Source organism: Pagrus major, chromosome 5 (assembly GCF_040436345.1).
Source record: "Pagrus major chromosome 5, Pma_NU_1.0".
In the NCBI taxonomy this organism is placed as follows: domain Eukaryota; kingdom Metazoa; phylum Chordata; class Actinopteri; order Spariformes; family Sparidae; genus Pagrus; species Pagrus major.
The window spans coordinates 41,047,750-41,066,745 of NC_133219.1; the positions used below are offsets into that span (position 1 = coordinate 41,047,750).

The following is an 18,996-nucleotide window of genomic DNA, read 5'->3' on the forward strand; positions in this document are numbered from 1 at the left end:
CATTCTAACACTTTTAAGGAACATCCCACCAATTTGTTCACTCACTGATGATGTCACATGAACATTACACCATGTTTCTACTCAAAGACAGAAAGAAGTTCATGTAGAACATTTGCTGAATTTACAAGAAGGAACAAATAAGTCAGAATCAGTCAGAGACAGAGTTTCACACAGTTTATAAAGTGTCTCCAACTCAACAACTCACTAAACTGACACATTTGTTAAGGGAGTCTGGGGACAAAGAAGTCGCCTATACTGGTTACTGTTTAGTGTATCTGTAAAATGTGACATGTTTAGATCAATAAAATGTTTCTTCTTTCATAAATTGAGTGTAAATGGTGAAATCAGTGTAAACAGTGTGTTCAAACAGCTGCTAAATGTTGGCAGGTCAGACTTTAGCACTTTAGACACAGAAGCAGACAGGCTGGTGCAGCCATGCTGCCACAAACTGACACTTTCTACAAGGAAACACACAACTTACTGTTTTCATTTAATGCTGAATTTACAAGAAGGAGACAATGATTCAGAATCTGTCAGACAGAGTTTCACTACGTTATAAAGTTTGTTTTAACTCAACAACTCTTAAAATCACCACATTTGTTAAGGGAGTCTGGTGATGCTGCTGTGTTACTGGTTCAGTGGTGGATCAGTTGAAACAGACAGCCGCTGCTCACATTTTGTTTTCAACCTGCTTCTCATAACAACAGTTACTTCATGGAAGTGAAATATTAAAATTACTGAAGAAGTTTACAGACATATCTCTGAATATCCTCCTGTTCCATGTAGAAATATCCCATAAATCCTAAATATTGATAAATATTAGAGAGTTTCTCTTTTTGTTGTTTATTGTTTTAGATGAAAAAGTAATGTATTGTGTGTCTGGTTCCTGCCTGGTAGAACCGGCTCAGACTGGTTCCAGGAGGTGTGACTGGTGTCACCGGCGGGTCCAGAGGGTCACTACCCTCCCTGCCCCCTCCTGCCCCTCCTGCCCCTCCTGCCCCCCCTGCCCCTCCTGCCCCTCCTGCCCCTCCTGCCCCGGTGGGGAGCAGATGTGGGAGATGAACAAACAGTGGTAGTTCCACAGGAGCAGCAGCAGCATCAGCAGCAGACTGCAGAGCAGCAGGACGACCAGCAGGCGGCGACGAGACACCGGGACAGAGCGGGGGACACTACAGCTGACAGGGGGAGGCAGAGGAGGGGGAGGAGCTGGAGAGGAGCAGAGATGGAGCCACAAACACAAACGTTTGAGTCCAGATGGTTGATGATCAGAGGACATGGTCCTGGAGGTCCTGGAGGTCCTGGAGGTGCTGGAGGTCCTGGAGGTGTTTGCTGCTCAGATGAATCTGTGAAGATTAAAAACAGAAACAGATGATCTGATGAACTGCAGATCATCACAGAACAGAGCAGACGTGAACAGTGTGAGGAGGAAGAAGAGGAGGAGGAGGAGGGAGGAGAGACGAAGAGGAAGAGGAAGAGGAAGAGGAGGAGGTAAAGGTGGAGGAGGAGGAGGAGGTGGAGGAGGAGGAGGAGGGAGGAGAGAGGAAAGGGAGAGGAAGAGGAGGAGGAGGAGGTAAAGGTGGAGGAGGAGGAGGAGGAGGAGGAGGAGGAAAAGGTGGAGGTGGAGGAGGAGGAGGAGGAGGAAAAGGTGGAGGTGGAGGAGGAGGAGGAGGAAGAGGAAGAGAAAGAGGAGGAGGGAGGAGAGAGGAAGAGGAAGAGGAAGAGGAGGAGGAGGAGGTAAAGGTGGAGGAGGAGGAGGAGGTGGAGGAGGTGGTCTCTCTCTCTCTGCTTCGCTTCATTATCAGCTCTAAAAATACCATGTGGTTACCACAGCAACGGACTGAGGGGCTTCAGTGTTACCGTGACGACCACCAAGAGGGGAGGAGGGAACAAGACGTGTGTGTGTGTGTGTGTGTGTGTGTGTGTGTGTATGTGTGTGTGAGTGTGTGTGTGTGTGCGATGGCTGAGATGAATGAAGAACTTCCTGTTTACGTTTCATCAGAAACACCTGTATTTATTTGAGCACCATCAGGTGGAGCTCTGATCAGCTGATCTGCTTCAGCCTCCATCACTGACACCTTCTCATGTTTTAGATCAGCCATCGTAGCCCCGCCCCCTATGCCCCTCCTCTAGCCCCGCCCCTGGCTCCTCCTCCTCTGGCCCATCCTCTTCCTCTAGCTCCACCCCATCTAGCAGCCTGCAGCAGCCTGCAGCAGCCTGTGTGTGGCTGCAGCAATAAACGTCAGTGAAGCTGGATAACGTCTCGTAGCTTCCTTCTCATGAGACGCTACAGTATCCTGGTGTATCAGTTTCCTGTGGAGGTCTTGTGGAAATGATTATGCGTGACACTGGCCGTTAGCTCAGTGGGCTGAAGGATGACAGCAGCGTTAGTGGTTCTCACTTTATAATGTTGCTAACCTGGAAGATACACTTTACCAGTCGCTCTAAGAAAGAGGATTAGCGTCCTGTTAGCATTTACACGTGGTTATGGTCCCATGACAGGATATGTCCATAATTCTCTCACTTATACGTCGTTTAACTAAATATTTCACCAAACTAGCGTCAGCTGGCCGACCAGATGCTCCATGAGCTTTTAAAACAGAGGTTAGCCTCTCTCATGTTCGCTCCATGTCTGTAGAAATACACTTCCTTGCGATGAACACTGGGGGGCGTACGTCCGTTAGTGCTGACACAAAACAAACGAGGCATAAACATTATACCAGCTAAAAACCAGCACGTTTATGCCTCGGCACTTTGTATGATACACATGTGCATATCTAGTGTATGTGACTGTGTGTAATACTTGTGGCTGCAGCAGGGGCGAATGGCCCAGAACAAATTTCCCACATTGTGGGACAATAAAGTTAATCTTGAATCTTGAATCTTGAATCTTGAACGTCAGCACGCTGATGTTAGCACGTAGCATCAGTCCGGCCTCACGCCTGTTGTCACTTCCTGATGATCTCAGACAAACAAGAGTTTCGCCTGACAAACCGTCTGATCAGCAGATCTTAAAGTGAAGACTTTTCAACTGAAGTATCATCCTGTCAATCAACATATTGATCCTCAGGGAGTTTTATCATCAGCAGATACAGGAAGTGATACAGGAAGTGTGGACTGCAGACCGTCAGCCAGTTAAACCAGAAATCAGCTGGTTTGAGTTTGTTTGAATAAACTTTATTCGTCACACCTGTTCAGACTCAGAGTGACATCATCACTCACCTGTCTCTGCTCTTCTTCGTTGGTTCCTTCTTCCTTTTTCTTCTTCTTCTGTGGTGTGGCTCCACCTCTTCTTGTCTCTGACAGCAGCTGATCAGAAGGAAACAAAATGATCAATAATGAGCTGATCATGAGCAGCTGCTCAGGGCTGATGTACTGATCATTGATCACAGTGATCAGGTGCAGACGCTCTCCTCCTGCTGAGGGTTACCTGGTGAAGTGGAGGGTTGATGTGAGGAGCAGCGGTGGAGGTGGATGAGTGCTCAGGGGGAGGCGTCCCGTCTTCCATCAGGTCCTCATCAGGCGCTGTGGGGGCGGAGCTACAGCGACCTTCAGACTGAGTCAACAGCTGAACTCCAGCTGCTGATTTATTTAAAGCTGCACGAACTGATGTTTGCTCTGAACACACCGACATTTTACCAACTTTAAGATGGTGTGTTTACCCATCATCATCTTTATTATTATTATTATTATTATTATTATTATTATTATTATGGTTATTGTTATTATTATCATTATTATCATTGAGATCATGTGGTGTGATCAGAACTGGTCATAAATGGAGCTAGAAGTGAACATTACATAACTACTGTGTACTGAACTACAGATGAAGAGGATCATTTGAACTGCGTCTGTGAGAAGCTTGAGGACAGAGACTGGTGGACGTCTGCTGTCCGTCAGCCTGCTGAGTGAAGCAGTGAACTCATTTTAAAGGACTGTAAAGTTTTGTCTCAACATTTTGAGACAAAAAGTGTTTTTAGCTCTCAGATATTCCCGTAAACTTCACGAGCTGATGACTCACATGAAGACAATTATTTTTTTATTTAACTTTTCTGATGTTTTGTGTTTAAATATTCAAATGAGGAATCTTAATCATAAATGTCCAAAACAGGAATATGAACTTAAATAAACACTTAAATGTGTATTTTGGATGTTTTCTGAAAGAAGACATGTTATAGCTACAACACTGCTGACTACAATACCCACAATCCTCTGCTGTGACTCCAGTCTGACCCACAGCAGAGAAGATGAGTCAGTATCTGAAGTTTGTGTTGATGTGGAGCCAAGAATTGATCCGACAACACGGACGGTTTGTGAAATATCAAATAAAAGCCGAGTTCAGCGGAAACACCCACAGCAGGTGTACCACAGTTCAACTGTCACATCACTCTTTGATGTTTATCGAGTCCTAAATGTTTTTATGTTTTTATGTTTTAAGCTCAAGAATTTTCAGTGTTTCTAATAAAATCAACTTGTTTCAATGAGAAGTCAGTTGTTTGTGTTTTAAAAGAAGAAACTTGACGTTTCGTTGTGTAAAGTTATGAAAACAGATCAGATCATCTGCACTCGTCAGCACAGCGAGACTCCAGCTGCAGGTCACTGACATTACATCACATTAAAATGTCCCGTCAACAGTCTGCAGCTTCATAACTCATGTTCCTGGGCTGAACGCACTTTAAAGCTTCTGATAAGTTTGATGAATATTAATCTTGTTCTTTATTTAATTATTTCAGCAAACTGTCCAAGAAGAAACAGATCAGATCATTTGTGCTGTACTCAGTTCTGCTACGTGACTCCGGTCATCCTGCTGCAGCCGGATCAATCCAGCTGCTCACTCTAAAATCAATATCTGCTCTTCAGTAAATGTTGATCGACTGTCAGACCTTCACCTGAGATCACCTGCAGAGGTGATGTCAGCTCACAGCCACTTCAGTTCACACTGAGAATCAGACTGCAGAGACGTGATGAAGACAACAACTCTTCGTCTCCAGAGACGCTGAATCAGCTGATAATCTGACCTGAGAGCAACTTCACTTCAAAATAAAAGCTTTCAGGTGTTTGGTTCACTTCCTGTTGTAACATCAGTGTCTGATGAAGACGTTTTCATTCATCATTTATTTATGGAACAGGACTCAGTTTTAATCACCGCTCTTAATGTGAAATCCACAGGAAGTAACCACAAAGTATAGAATCTAAATTGTTCCTGTTACTGTTGATATTACTGCAGATTACTGTTGATGGACGAATAAAGGATTATCTTATCTTGTTACAAGGGCAGGGTCATTATTATTATAGTGGCTACAGAATTAGGGCAAATCATTTAATGACATGTAAAACTTAGAAGTCTTTTGAAGTATAATTTTAAAAATCTTTTTTCTGAAGATATTCAGCACTGAATTCTGTCACTACCAGACATTTTAACCCCAGTAGAATATTTCTTTAGAGGCGTTTCCTTGGCCTCAGACAGTGACTGAGTCCTGCATCTAACGAATATATTTAACCAAGCTGTGACTCTGAACCCAGGATGTGATGTGAGAGAAACGTTCTCAACATCTGGTTTCCAAATCATATAAACTACAAGTGACTGCAAACCAGATCTGATAAATGATGATGAAAAGACGATCAACAGAGTTTAGAAACTGTGTCTTTACTTTCAGCTGCAGCGACACATCACATCACATCAGCCATCATGGAAACTGACTCTGCAGGAACGTTTGTCTGCTTGTTGTTGTCCTGTTAAAACTGATTCTCTACATGTTTAGAGGATTTATTCCAAGTAGAAGAGGATGAGACTGATCCAGAACTCAGAAATCCAGAAAGTCCAAACTGCGTCCTTCAGTTTGACCCTTTCTTCTGGCACTTCTCAGCAGCTGGTCCACTGACTCCACCATCCGTCTGAAAACCAACTTCAAGTGACCACATTCATCATCATCGCTGGTCCAGCCCTCCAGTGTCACTTTAACACTACCTTGGTTCTGTCCATTGAACGTCAGAACAACTCTGTCAGATAATATTTGATATTCAAATTCTGGTCGTGACCCTGAACTCAAGTACAAGACGTCGGTGGCGTTGTCCTTTGCACAGTTGTTAATGGTGACTGAACCGTTGTGGAAGGCCAGCATGTAAATGTCACTTCCATCCCCCCCGACCAGGTAGTCACCACCTGTGGACACCAAGATGTCATCGCCGTCTGAGCCTTTGAGAAGAGAACTTTCATAACCAGACACCAGGATATCTGAGTACACGGTGCCAACGACCATCTCCACGTCCTTCAACACGTCTCCCTCAGCATCTGCGTAGCGGCCTTGTCCAGTCAGCAGGTTCACATAAACCCCTTCGCCGATGTCATGATCACCTCGGTACAGGACTGTGTCTCTGCCGGAACCTCCATCCACGAGATCCGCCCCTGGTCCAGGAATGAAGACGTCCCGGCCTGAGCCTCCCATCATCGTATCATTTCCATCCTCGCCATAAAGAGTGTCGTCTCCCAAGTCACCAATGAGCATGTCGTCTCCATTCCCTCCCATCAGTGTGTCGTCTCCCTCACCTCCCTCCAAGGCGTCATCCTTCCAGCCACCAATCAGAGCATTGTCTCGAGCGTTACCCAGTATGTAGTTGGACTGGGAGGGGCAGCCTTGTACCGTAAGAACGGTGGACAGATTTCCCTGAGAATTGAGGTCCAATCGGCAGTCAGCCTGAGACTGTTTCAGAGTCACTTTGAAAGCTTCAACGTGAAAAGAAGTCGAGTTTGCTGGTTTCAATTTGAATTTCACTCCATCGGAGCTCTGAAACTCTACGTGCTGATGTTTGTCACCATCACAGTAGTTGAGCAGATTGAGTTTTAAATGTTGCCCTTTAGTCGTGATGATCACAAACAGATCTCCTGGACATGAGGAGACTGTGACTTGGCTGCCATCAAGAAAATCCATGTCAACCAACACGGTATCAATAATCTGATCTTCTGCAAAGTTATCAATCATGAGCTCGATGTCCTCTCCATATCCATGTTTGATTATGTACTTGTCTTTTCCTTCTCCCCCAAACATCAGTCCACCTCCAGTGTGAGGATCAAGCAGATTCTCATTTCTGTTCCCCTCCATGATGTCGAAACCAGAGGAGCCGTACATTTCTTTCACCGAGTCAGAATCACTCCTCATCACTTTGCCTCTAAAGCCACAGAACATTCTGCCAGATGAAATTTTGCCTTCATATGTGAAGCACCCTACAACTACTACTGAAATGAACCATTCATCAGTTTCTTCATCAGTCTGTTCCTCGATGGACTGGAGTGGTTCAGGTGTCTGGTTCCTGTAATCCAGAGATAAAGGTGACATTAAAGAACCTTCACAGCTGCTGGTGTTGGGCATCAGTCCAGCTGTGACTCCGTCACTGGTCTGAATCTGCAGGTGCTGATAACTCTTTGAATCAAACCAGTTCTGTAGAACAACATCTCTTCTGCCACGTACTGAAATGATGATGCTCTGCCCCTCACAGGAACATGTTATATGCTGGTATTGTTCTTTCAGGAAGAGGATGTCCACGGCTTGATCTGGTGATTGATTGTTGATAGTTTTGACTCCTTCACCTGGTGTGACAACGTACCAGTCCTCTCCTCCTCGACCCTGGAGGAAATCGTTTCCGCTTCCTGGGACGAGAACGTTGTGTTCTTCGTTCCCTCTGATGACATCGTCGAACTTTGACCCGCGAACCTCCGTCACCTTGTTCAAAGCCTCGTCCTCCTGAAGGTCGACGACCTGCGCAGATGGAGAGCTGCTGTAGTCAATTCTCTGACTTCTGATACACTTGAGGAACGGGTCACTCTGCAGGCAGTCAGCCTTGTTATCTGAGATTGTGAAAGTGATAAAATCCTTTGTGACAACAAGCAAGTGTCTGTCTGCTGGTGAGCTGAACCACCTCACTAAAGTCACATGGATGTTGTGGGGAGCGTTCAGAACAACATTATCACCTTCAACTTTGACTTTGAAGGTGTGAAGATTTGCTTCTAGTATGGCCAGGTCTGTTTTAGTGTCATTGGAGTAATTTTCAATCAAGACTGAGGACTGTTGTCGGTCTTTCACCATGTAAATGTCTTCTCCTTCACCACCAACCAATCGATCTCGACCTCCTCCTCCATCCATCAGATTCTTCTCTCCGTTCCCAATGAGCACGTCATCGTACTGAGACCCAAAGATGTTTGTAACTGTACTTAAAAGTGGCTGTGATGTGTCCACAGTTTGACCTTGTGTCTTAAACATCTTGTTAATTCCTCTGGCCACCAGCTGAACAGAAGGACCCACGGAGGAGGAAATCTCAAACAAGACTCCGTCTCCTGACATCATGTTCATGTGTCGATACACTTCCCCTAAAAACCATCTTTCTATGGTCACAGTGTGACTGCCCTCATACATTAACACAACGTCATCTACAGATTTAGACACAGAAATGTGACCGTAATCGGCACTGAAGTGAAGAGTGTCGAGGGCTTTGGAGGGATCGTAGTTGTTAATAATTGTTTTCCCTCCATTTTCTGGGATGATGAACGTGTCTTTTCCATCAGAGCCTTGAACATAACTCCTCTGTGGACCGAGGAAGAATATGTCATCACCTGGTTCACCGTAAAGTTTGTAATAGTAACTCAACATGACTTCAATCATATGTTGGTCCTCTGCTTTCTGACTGGCAAAGAAACGATTAGAGTCTCTGTTTCCCTTGTATATCCCGTACCTTGAGTTTGACACAGCTTTATAACCTGAGACCACCGTCACAGAGCCGGCTGGAATGAACATGAGCACTTTCTTCTGCAGTGTCTTGTACTCTAGTTGATGGGACTCTCCAAGGCCAAGAATGATATCGTTGCTTCCATGTGAATCAATGCTCCAACACTTCCTCATAACATTCTCGTCACTGGAAACAAAATAGTCCATGCAGAGCTCAGACTGACCCTGGTCAGCGAGGCAGAACTGAATACCTCCTCCATTCCAGGAAGAGTCACCATGACTAAAATCAATGGCACTGCTTCCATCTTGTTCTGTGGTAACTCTGTAATATTTCTGATAGTCTGATATCTGTGCAACAAGTCTGTGTCCCTCCTCAATTTCTTCATGACGGTCATTGTAAAAGAAATCTGCCACCTGAATTGCAAAATGCACAATCCCCTTCTCAGAGCCAGTAAGGACAGCATCCAGTTTCTCCAGAGCTCCAGCATCCTTCGGGAGGCTGTTCAGTTCATTATGTACGCTCATATAAACATCATCAAAGACCATCCGGACTGCTGACAGAGCCAGATTTATAGGCGCTATGAACGGCACCAGTTCAGGCTGAGCAATTTCAACAAAATCCAAAGCAACCATAAAACCATCTAATCCAGCATCGATGTATCCCAGAGTGTCACCTCTCTTTATATCTTCTTCAAAATTGTATATCCCGAATCCAATTCCCACCACTGGTATAACTGCCATGGTCCTCTTCATCGCAGGACTTCTCATCAATGCTCCTGCAGCTCGGGCGACTCTTGTCTCTGAGCTCAGAGCTGTTTTTGCGATGAGAGATGTTGTAATGGCTGTCACTCCATGAGCCGTTTGCAGAGCTCCTGCCACTCCATGTGCGGTGTCACCCTGTTCAAACGCACGAACGCTTCCTTTCAGCCCCAGCATGAGGCCCAGCGCCCCCATAGCAGTCCCACTGTGCTCCACATACTTGCTGACTTGATGGGAGGGGGCTGGACTATGACTCTCCAGGTCATGAACCGCTGAGTCAATCTTCTTCAACATCTTTTCATTGTAGCCTCGAGTCTCTGGAGATAACTCAACCCTAAACTCAACAGGTTGAGCATCAGCAGCCTCAGACACAAGCTGACATATGAACTGTCCATCCTCCATCCTGGCACTGCCCTCCTGGAGGCGCAGCCCTCCCAGAGTTTCACCATATTTTGCCTTTATGTGACTGTAGATCTGATCAGCAAATGATGATCTCACCCTGGAGAAATATGAGTCCAGTTTGAAAGAATTTTCCAACTCTGTGGCAGATTTTAGGTCTTGGGACGTTATGTGGCCGTCATTGTAGCCTCCCAAAGAGCCTGATGCTTGAGGTTCACTTAATGTTTCTTTGAAAGTTTGGTAATCTTTGATGATGGTTTGTTGTTCAACTGAATTACTTTCAAATATATTGTATTTTTCTGCAATGCTCACTACTTTAGACAGAATATTTTCTCCATCTGCCTGATTCCATGATTTGTAATGTTTGACTTCTTTTTCTATGACTTTTTCAAGAAATTTCATTAATCTGTTCTGAAACTTGTCATATTTGCTGGAACCTTTAGGTGTTGCCGAGCCACTAAATCCACGCCTGCTTGGGTCAATCCAACTTAATCCTCTTGCCATTGGATGTTCTTCAAAAAAAAACTTCAGTCCTTTCTCTTTGATGTTGTTGTTTTGGCTATCGGTCAGGTCCAGGGCCATGAGAACCTCAGGAAATGTCCGGAAGTTTCTGGCAGATTCACATATAACTGATGCAGTGAAGTAAGAGGTGCTCCAGGCCTCAGTAGATAATGGGAGGGTAATTGTGTGCTCTCTAAGAAAAATACCTTTCACATATTTAACATAGTCTTCTTTTGGGTTATTTATGGGGTTGATGTTTTTATCAAGAATTCCATTTCTCATGTCTGGGTATTTTTCTTTGCCCAGCTGTTCCTCAATACAGCCCATAATGTCAATAATTTTCTGGTCATCTCCTATTTGGTTGTTGTTGAGCTTTTTTCCAACTGGAAATATATACAGAGTTTGAGGATCGACAGCATATATCCAGTCTTTGACCATCAGGTATGTGACCTCATTCTCTCCAGTCTTTGCATAGTGGCGGATGATACTTCTGACATCTTTTCCTGATTTAATCTCGTAACACTTGGAGAGAATGTCCTTTAGTTCCTGCTCGTCACTGATCCACTCTATCCTTTTATCATCATCAACGTGTTTGCCTATTACATAATGCTCTTGTATTTGCTGCACATTGTTGATGCTGACTCTTTCTGGACGGGGCAGGTCATTGTGAAATAATCCCCAGGACAGAGCTTCAAGTTCCTCACAAGCGTTTTGGTCAAACTTCTTCAAAATATTCTCATCAAGGAATCTCTTTGGACTATCTGGCCAGCTGTCTCTGTAGACCAGAAAACGTTTCTTTGGTATTTTGTTCATTAGAAAGTTTCTTTCATTGGTAAAAACAGCCTCTCCTTTACTGCTGGGCTCATTTCTAATAATTACATTTCCGTTCCTGTCGAGGGTTGCCACCACTTTCTTGCTGTCATCTTTATGTAGCCATTTCAGCCCTTCAGTGGAGATCTCCTGGGTGATTTTCTCTCCTGTGTGCCTGACCTGCAGCACAGCATTCCTGAGATGCAGCTCTGTCTTGATGTTGGCGGTCTCCTGGAGCCCCTTCAGCAGCGCTTCAACAAACATTTGATCTGATCCGATGTCACAGGCCACCACACTTGTTGTTTTGATTTCATCTGAGACTCTGTAGGTCTGTTGAATGATTTTGGAGACTTCGTCCGCTTTGTATCCGGCCAGTCTCATCCCTCCAGAGTTGTCTCTTGTGCCATGCCCCACCAGCACCAGTCTGCTGTCCTCCGACAGAGGCACGGACTCACCGTGGATCAGTTTGGGGTTTCGGTTTTCATCAAGAACATAGACAGAGCTAACTGTTGGATGCTTCTCATAAAGATATGAAGCAGCATTTCTGACAATAGGGTTGTCTTCCATGATGATGATCTGCTGGCGGTCATACTGTGTGCTATGATCAACTGCTCTTTGTGGAATTTTGTACCCAGAAACTGAGTCAGGTTGGTTCATGACCTGGTACGTCTGGTGACCTTCCTGGTTTGTTTCTAAGACTGCTTTGATGCCACGGACCATAAAAATCCTCATGAAGTTATGTTGGAAGTGTGTGGTTGTGTTTCCGGCGAGGGAGAACACTGGTGCTGCCTCCAGTGATGGTTTCAACATGAGCTCTGCAGCTGAGGAGCCAGAGAGGCCAGACACAGTTTGTCCATCTTCGGAAACATGTCCAAATATCTTCACCACAGTGTAGCTGTCTGCTTCTGGTACACATGAGGCATTGTGCAGGCAGTCGTTGTTGACTATTACTGAGTAATGAGGATCCATGCTGTATTCCTGTTGGACTCTGTCATTGGTTGACTTTTCTTTGTCAGTCATGACCAGAAGTTTTTGGCTGTAGCTGTGCGAGATCTCCGAAGCACTTAGCAGCCGATCTTGTATCTTCTGTTCATCAATCGCTCCCAAGAAGTTTTCTAAGTCCTGGAAAACAATTCAAAAAACATTTAAATAAATCAGGTGAAGATAAATCAACCTGGTATCATGCCAAACCATGTAACTGACCCACTGGTCCACCATGTCAGCTTCAAGTCTACCTCGCTGTCAAGTTAGACAAAACAAACATGCAACGTCTGGTTACACTTTCAAAATAAAGGCACCAAAACTACTTGGTTAGGTTGAGAAAAGATCATGGTTCCACTTAATAAAACTATGGCGCAGGGTAAAGGACAAAATTAATATTAAATTAATATTACTGAGAAATCTGCAGAGGCTATATCGCTGTTCCAGTCAGCTACTGATCTGGCCAATGATAAGTGAACAAAATACAAAAGAAGAAGAAGGAAGTCGAATCACTAGCCAATGTAGGTAGCCGAAGAATGCTTGTTACCAGTTAACCGAGCCGGTAGCTGATCCAGTTGCTGGCTTGTCATTGGCCAGATCAGTAGCCAACTTCAACAGGGATATAGCCTCTGCCAGCTTCTCAGTAGTATTCATTTTGTCCTCTATCCTGAGCCACATACATTTTGGGCTAGCTGAGGCAAACCGTCACATTCACATTCTGACCTCTAGTGGATCGGTGGTCTATTACAAGCTTTGCTGTGAGATTGGGCTGGATAAACAAGTATACAGATTTTGATGTAGATTACAGTATTACAGATAAATGAAAGCGTGCATGTTGATTTCATTATTCTAAAGTCTTCTTTACATCACTAAGTTATGAGACATTATATTGTTGAACATTAGTTCTACTTCTTATATTTTTTGCTATGCCTTATCTCATTTAATTTATTCCCATATATCAACTATTTTGATAACTTGTATTAATTATGCTGGTTCCAGTTCCGGGTTCAGGTCTTTTAAAGTGCTTCACATATCTTTAAAATCCACAAACCTGTCCCATCTGAATGACACATGATGTGAAATTCTTCTCACAGGCCTTCAAATCGTCCTTCAGACTCATCGGGTTTTGGTTGATGTCCATCCTCAAAAATCACAGATATTATACAACTTCAGTAAAATCTGATAAAGACCTGATCTGACTTCAGTTTGAAAGAATCTTCCCAAAGAAAATAAATGTTGAACATCACATTCATATAAATTCAATATTTCGGCCTCGCCAGTCACACTGGATGACTGTTTGTGCAAAAAGGTCGGTCCACATCAACTCTTTATAATCATATGCTTATAGGCTTAGGAGATAATGACTGAATTACATTTTGTGGGTGAACTGTTCCTTTAAAGATTAAACATTTACAAACAAACGACCCCCGATTTGAAGCACTGGGAAAGCAGTTGTACCAAAAACCAAAATTCTTAGCTGAGAAGATAAATCTTTTCTTACCTGCTGATGGATCTCTCCTCTCTGGCCCCGTGGACGGAAGTAACCCTGAGATAAAACACAGTCCTTCTTATCTTTTCATGTTTCTTTCCCTTTTCTTTCACTTTAGCAACCAGATGTGGAAAAAGTGTCCAAGTAAGCCACAAGTACTGAGACAGACTTGACTATTCTGTTAGACCGGCAGCTTTCTTATTGCAGCTTAGAGTTATTATTATTATTAATATTATTATTGGACTTTACATGGCTTTTTATTAGATAGGACAGATTAGAGAGATGACAGGAAATGGGATGAGAAAGGGGGATGACATGCAGCGAGGACACAGCCTCTACGTGTGCTCTACCAACTGTGCAACTTTTGGAGCTTTTAACAGGTTTAGAACAGCAGCATCAGTCTTGTCTCTAGTGGTTTCCATTATAGTTATTACGCCTCCAGCTGGACGGCCCAAACCTGGTGCTGATTAACTAGTTGTTAGTTCTGCAGCGTTCATTGTATTGATTGCTTTTTCAATCAAGGAACAGCTGTTTCATGTCATGATGCTGGATGAAGAAGTGGACAGATTCAACAGTCTGGACTCTGGAGATTAAAACATGTTTCAGTTTACCTTTGGTTGAGCCGCTGATGAAACATGTGTTGATGAAGTCCTCTGAGGCGGTGCAGTGCAGCAACATCAGGGCTGAGCTCCTCCCACTCGTCATCTCTCACCGCTGTGAAATACATTTTAAATTTCATCATCTCCTCATGCTCACACTGACTGACTGATTTCTTTAAAATGTGACTTTGGCTGCTCTGTGGACAAACAACATGAGCTGCTCCTCTGATTGTCATATTCAACCATACGCTGATGATACTGTGACTTATTCTTCCAATCCTCACAGTCTCATTCATTCAGTTTAAATTACAGGCTTTTACTGAATAAGATGAAGTCTTATAGTGTGTTGTTTTGTATTGGATCTGTTTGTGTGTGTGTGTGTGTGTGTGTGTATCCATCAATTAGTGGATTAATTAAAGGAATATAAATATTTGGTTCTCTGGCTTGACTCTTAACTTTCTTTTAAGCCCAATATCGACTCAGAGAAAATAAATAGTAGACTGAGAATATTACTTCAGAAACAATGTAGTTTACAGGAGTCTGTAGATGTATTTTTTTTTCTTTTTGTATTATTTTTTTGTCCTTTATACAGATTTACTGACAGTACAGCTTGAGAGATGGCAGGGAACAGGATGAGAGAGAGGGGGAGTGACACGCAGCAAAGGGCCCCAGACGGGGACTCGAACCCGGGCCGCTGCAGCGAGGACAAAGCCTCTGTACATGGGACGCCCGCTCCACCAACTGAGCTAATCGGCGCCCCCTGTAGATGTATTTTGAGGTGTCGTTATAGATCCCATCACTGTTTCATGTGCGAGTCTGTTGACACCTGACATTAACATACGTCTCAGGTAAGGGTGTTGCGATCTCGACTGTAAGTCGGATATCGATCGAAATGATCTCGACCTTCGAAATCAAAGGTGGAATCGAGGATTTAGCCACGCCCCGAGCGTCACGTCCGGCAAGCGTGCCAAGAGGGAAAAAAACCCTCACACAGCATTTCATACCACGGCGAGTGGATTCACATTGGGTCCTGACGTCATGTTGCTGTGGCCAATCACTTAAGCTGGCAATCAGACTATGACTGTAGCCACAGTGGAGTGTAAAGTCATGTGTCGTGTGTGTTCACTCAGTTTGGCTTTGTGCACCAGTTTAAAACACATCTGTGGATGCTGATGATCACTGTAGGACCGGCATGTTTAACCTACTGTGGCAGAGGCATGACCGGAGATCATAAACAGAGTAGAATGGGTCAGTACCAGGACATGTTGTTTAGCATGAATAAATACTACAGAGGGAACACAGCAGACATTTCTCTGTGTAGCGTTAAGTTAAGTATATATAAGTATAAGTATATAAGTATATATATATATATATATATATATATATATATATACATCAGATCACAGGTGGTCACTCAGGACAGATGTTAATGCAGCTGTGAACTGACGGACTGAGAGCTGAACACTGTGATCGGATCACTCGGGACAGATGATGTAATGTATCAACACTTTCTATGAGTCACTAGATTCAAGAGCCTGAATCTGTTAAAAGGTGAAACATTTCTTACCAAACGGTTCAGTGAGGCTGAGGAGGCTGAAGAGGATCACAATCCTCAGTTTCCTCCAGCTCTTCATCCAACCTGCCATCGCACTGTAAAATATGACAAAGAGACAAAAACAACTTCTCATGAAGCAGAAACACATCCAACCTTCAGCCATGAACTCAGCTGGATCTAAACAGATTTCAGTCTCATCCATTTAAGGCAGATTTGACCAATCATCTTTGTGAGCTTCACAGATCACAGCTCAGTCATGAATATACATCTTACATGTACAACATAAATCACTGCCAAAGACTGAAAGGAAATGACGTTCTGCACCGTGTGTGACGTTGTGGTGGAAAACAAACGGAAGTCAGTGAATGACAAAGACTTTTCAACAGAAAAACACACCTGGAGAAAGGTGTGGACGAAAGACGAGACAGATCACCATGACGGAGGCTGCTGCATCCATATCAACTAAAGGCTGAAAGAAGATGAACCAGAGTAACGTTTATGTTTCTGAAGGTGCAGTAAGGTTGATTTATTGAACAGGCTGAGGATGAAGGCTGTGAGCTGAGCAGAGGGTTAGGGTTGATCTGATGAACACAATCAGAACGAGGCCAGAAAACACCAGCGACAACAAGAATACTGAAGGTGGCCGAGACGCTCACCATCTCAGGGCTGACGCAACAAACTGCTGCTGAGTGGGTGAAGAACTGGAGCTGAAGTACTGCAGGGTTGGTGAGGGGATTGATGGCAGGTGTGCAGGTACTAAAGGTGTGCAGCTACTACACTGACATTATGATACTTTAATAATCATCTGTAGATATTGTAAATATACACATTTACATTAAATTTACAGCAATGCTGGACCATAATTACAGTATTTTCCTGTATTTTACCATCTTTACTTCAGAATGTTGCTGAAATTCAAATTCTCAGCAGTGAATATTCTAAATAATTACCCTTCGTGCATTACAAAAGCATAATTACAGTATTTTGCTGTCATTGATAATGAGCCATGTTAACCGTTAGCTCCTCACTCTGAAGACTTTAGCTGAGTCGGCTTCACTGTCGTCTGTGTCTGAAACATTTTAATTGAGCGATCTGCTGTCATAAAGATCCAAAAACTTTATTAACAACAAACAAACAAAGGCTGACAGGACGGTGAGGAAACATTCAAAACCGGAGGCAGCAGTCAAACATGGCGGACGTTCAAAAGGGCAGAATCCAAACTGCAGCGAGCAGCAGCTGGATAAAGTTAACAGACTGTCTGTAAACACACTGAGGACTCATGAACTGATGAGCAACAAGCTGACGGGAAAAACACAAAGACAGGAAGAAAACAACAACCAACACACGAGGAGTGACCCTTCAAAATAAAACAGGAAATTATTCAAGTAAAACCCCAACTGTGTCATCACAGCTGCCTCCTGTGAGTTAGAGTGACATCATCACTCACCTGTCTCTGCTCTTCTTCGTTGGTTCCTTCTTCCTTTTTCTTCTTCTTCTGTGGTGTGGCTCCACCTCTTCTTGTCTCTGACAGCAGCTGATCAGAAGGAAACAAAATGATCAATAATGAGCTGATCATGAGCAGCTGCTCAGGGCTGATGTACTGATCATTGATCACAGTGATCAGGTGCAGACGCTCTCCTCCTGCTGAAGGTTACCTGGTGAAGTGGAGGGTTGATGTGAGGAGCAGCGGTGGAGGTGGATGAGTGCTCAGGGGGAGGCGTCCCGTCTTCCATCAGGTCCTCATCAGGTGCTGTGGGGGCGGAGCTACAGTGACCTTCAGACTGAGAGTCAACGCTGAACTCCAGCTGCTGAACACAGAACTGAGACAAACACTGGAGGAGAAACTCATGAAACACTCAAACTCATGAAACAGTCGGTGACGGTGCTCAGGGTTTTACTTTCTTTAAAGCTCTTGGTCAGTCAGAAAACATCTGGTTCTGTCTCCACAAACACGGCGGGAAATGTCCTGGTTCTCCTTAAAAATATCAGATTTTGTTGTCACAAGCTGGAAAATAACCGATGATGTCATACTTACAAATGTGAAACACAGTCTTGAACAGGGGTCTCTGGCTTGGCAGGCTTCTCTCCCAGCTGTAACTGCTAGTAGCATGCTAACCAATGTTAGCTAAACATGTCGTCAAACTTTCACTTCCAAGAGATGTCTAAACAGAGCTGTGTCATGCTCGTCAGTCAGTTAGCTAAACTCGTTTATGCTAACGTCCTGTAGCTCACACAGCTGAACCGCTGAAATCTGCAGCAACATTTTTCAGCCTGAGACGAGGAAGAAACGTGAGATCACAGAGATCTTCTGACCTCTACACAGAGCTGTAGTAATGAGTCCTAAACCAGAAATCTGTTAGCATGTTAGCATGTTAGCACTTCCCGTCCCCTCGTCTCAAAGTCTGTGAGTGTGTTGAGTGTGTTTTCAGTTTAATGTGTGTAATAAGGTGTGTGGTTCCCACAGGCTGAACATATTCACATGTTTTGTTCTCCAACATAAACTCTTCATTAAATGTCCACAGTTTAATTATAAAGCTCTTCATGTGTTAAAAACAGTTAGCGGTTGCTAACAAGTGTCTCAATGAGACTACAGAGGTTGTCGGGGACATTAAACGTCCTCACAGCGAACACGGAGACTCATCTGCTCACTAGTCCGTCTTCACAGACCCACTTTAGTTACACACTGTTCTGACTCTGACTTTACAACTCGTACATTGATCAGTTTATAGAAAACCTGGATAGTAATTGTGCAGTAAGACGCTCAGTGGTGGAGACGTTTAAGTCATGTGACCGTGATGTCGTCTGTCTTCAGTTAGCTACAAACATTCGTCATCGCTACACGACTCAGTGGACGTTCAGACACATTACAGATTTTCAGTGTGTCAGAAATGTCCCCCTGCTGAAGTCATACTAGAAACTGAAGAAACACACTCCTCGATGTCAGGTCAGGTATTTAATGACAACGATGAAGGAGCCCTGCAGCAATACACAGAATAGCAACATAAGCTAAAACAAATAGCTAATTAATATGTGATACTAAACCAACAGGTGGCAGCAGATCACCACTAACTGCTGCTAGCTGTAGCTGCCCTTTCACTTTTACAAGGTAATATCTTAACACCATATCTTTACTTTTACTCGAGTCTGACTGTTGGTACTTTTTACAACTCTGTCAGTTTATCACAAACA

At 43.9% G+C, this 18,996-nt stretch overlaps 1 protein-coding gene across 2 annotated transcripts in view; it reads right to left on the reverse strand.

Moving 5' to 3' along the window:
• Positions 1-17,578, reverse strand: part of LOC140996320 (uncharacterized) — a 17,609-nt gene extending 31 nt beyond the window's left edge. The window contains exons 1-9 of one of the 2 annotated variants that reach the window (XM_073466680.1): positions 17,463-17,578; positions 17,255-17,341; positions 15,820-15,902; positions 14,265-14,367; positions 13,666-13,710; positions 13,216-13,306; positions 3,428-12,305; positions 3,220-3,306; positions 1-1,343 (exon numbers count right to left, since the gene is read on the reverse strand). The exon at positions 1-1,343 is cut by the window's left edge and continues 31 nt beyond it. In XM_073466680.1, coding sequence (XP_073322781.1) covers positions 5,802-12,305; positions 13,216-13,306; positions 13,666-13,710; positions 14,265-14,367; positions 15,820-15,898 — 6,822 coding nt within the window. In that variant the 5' untranslated portion in view covers positions 15,899-15,902; positions 17,255-17,341; positions 17,463-17,578 and the 3' untranslated portion in view covers positions 1-1,343; positions 3,220-3,306; positions 3,428-5,801. The other variant, XM_073466679.1, reaches the window with a different exon arrangement.
• Positions 17,579-18,996: the final 1,418 nt, after the last annotated feature.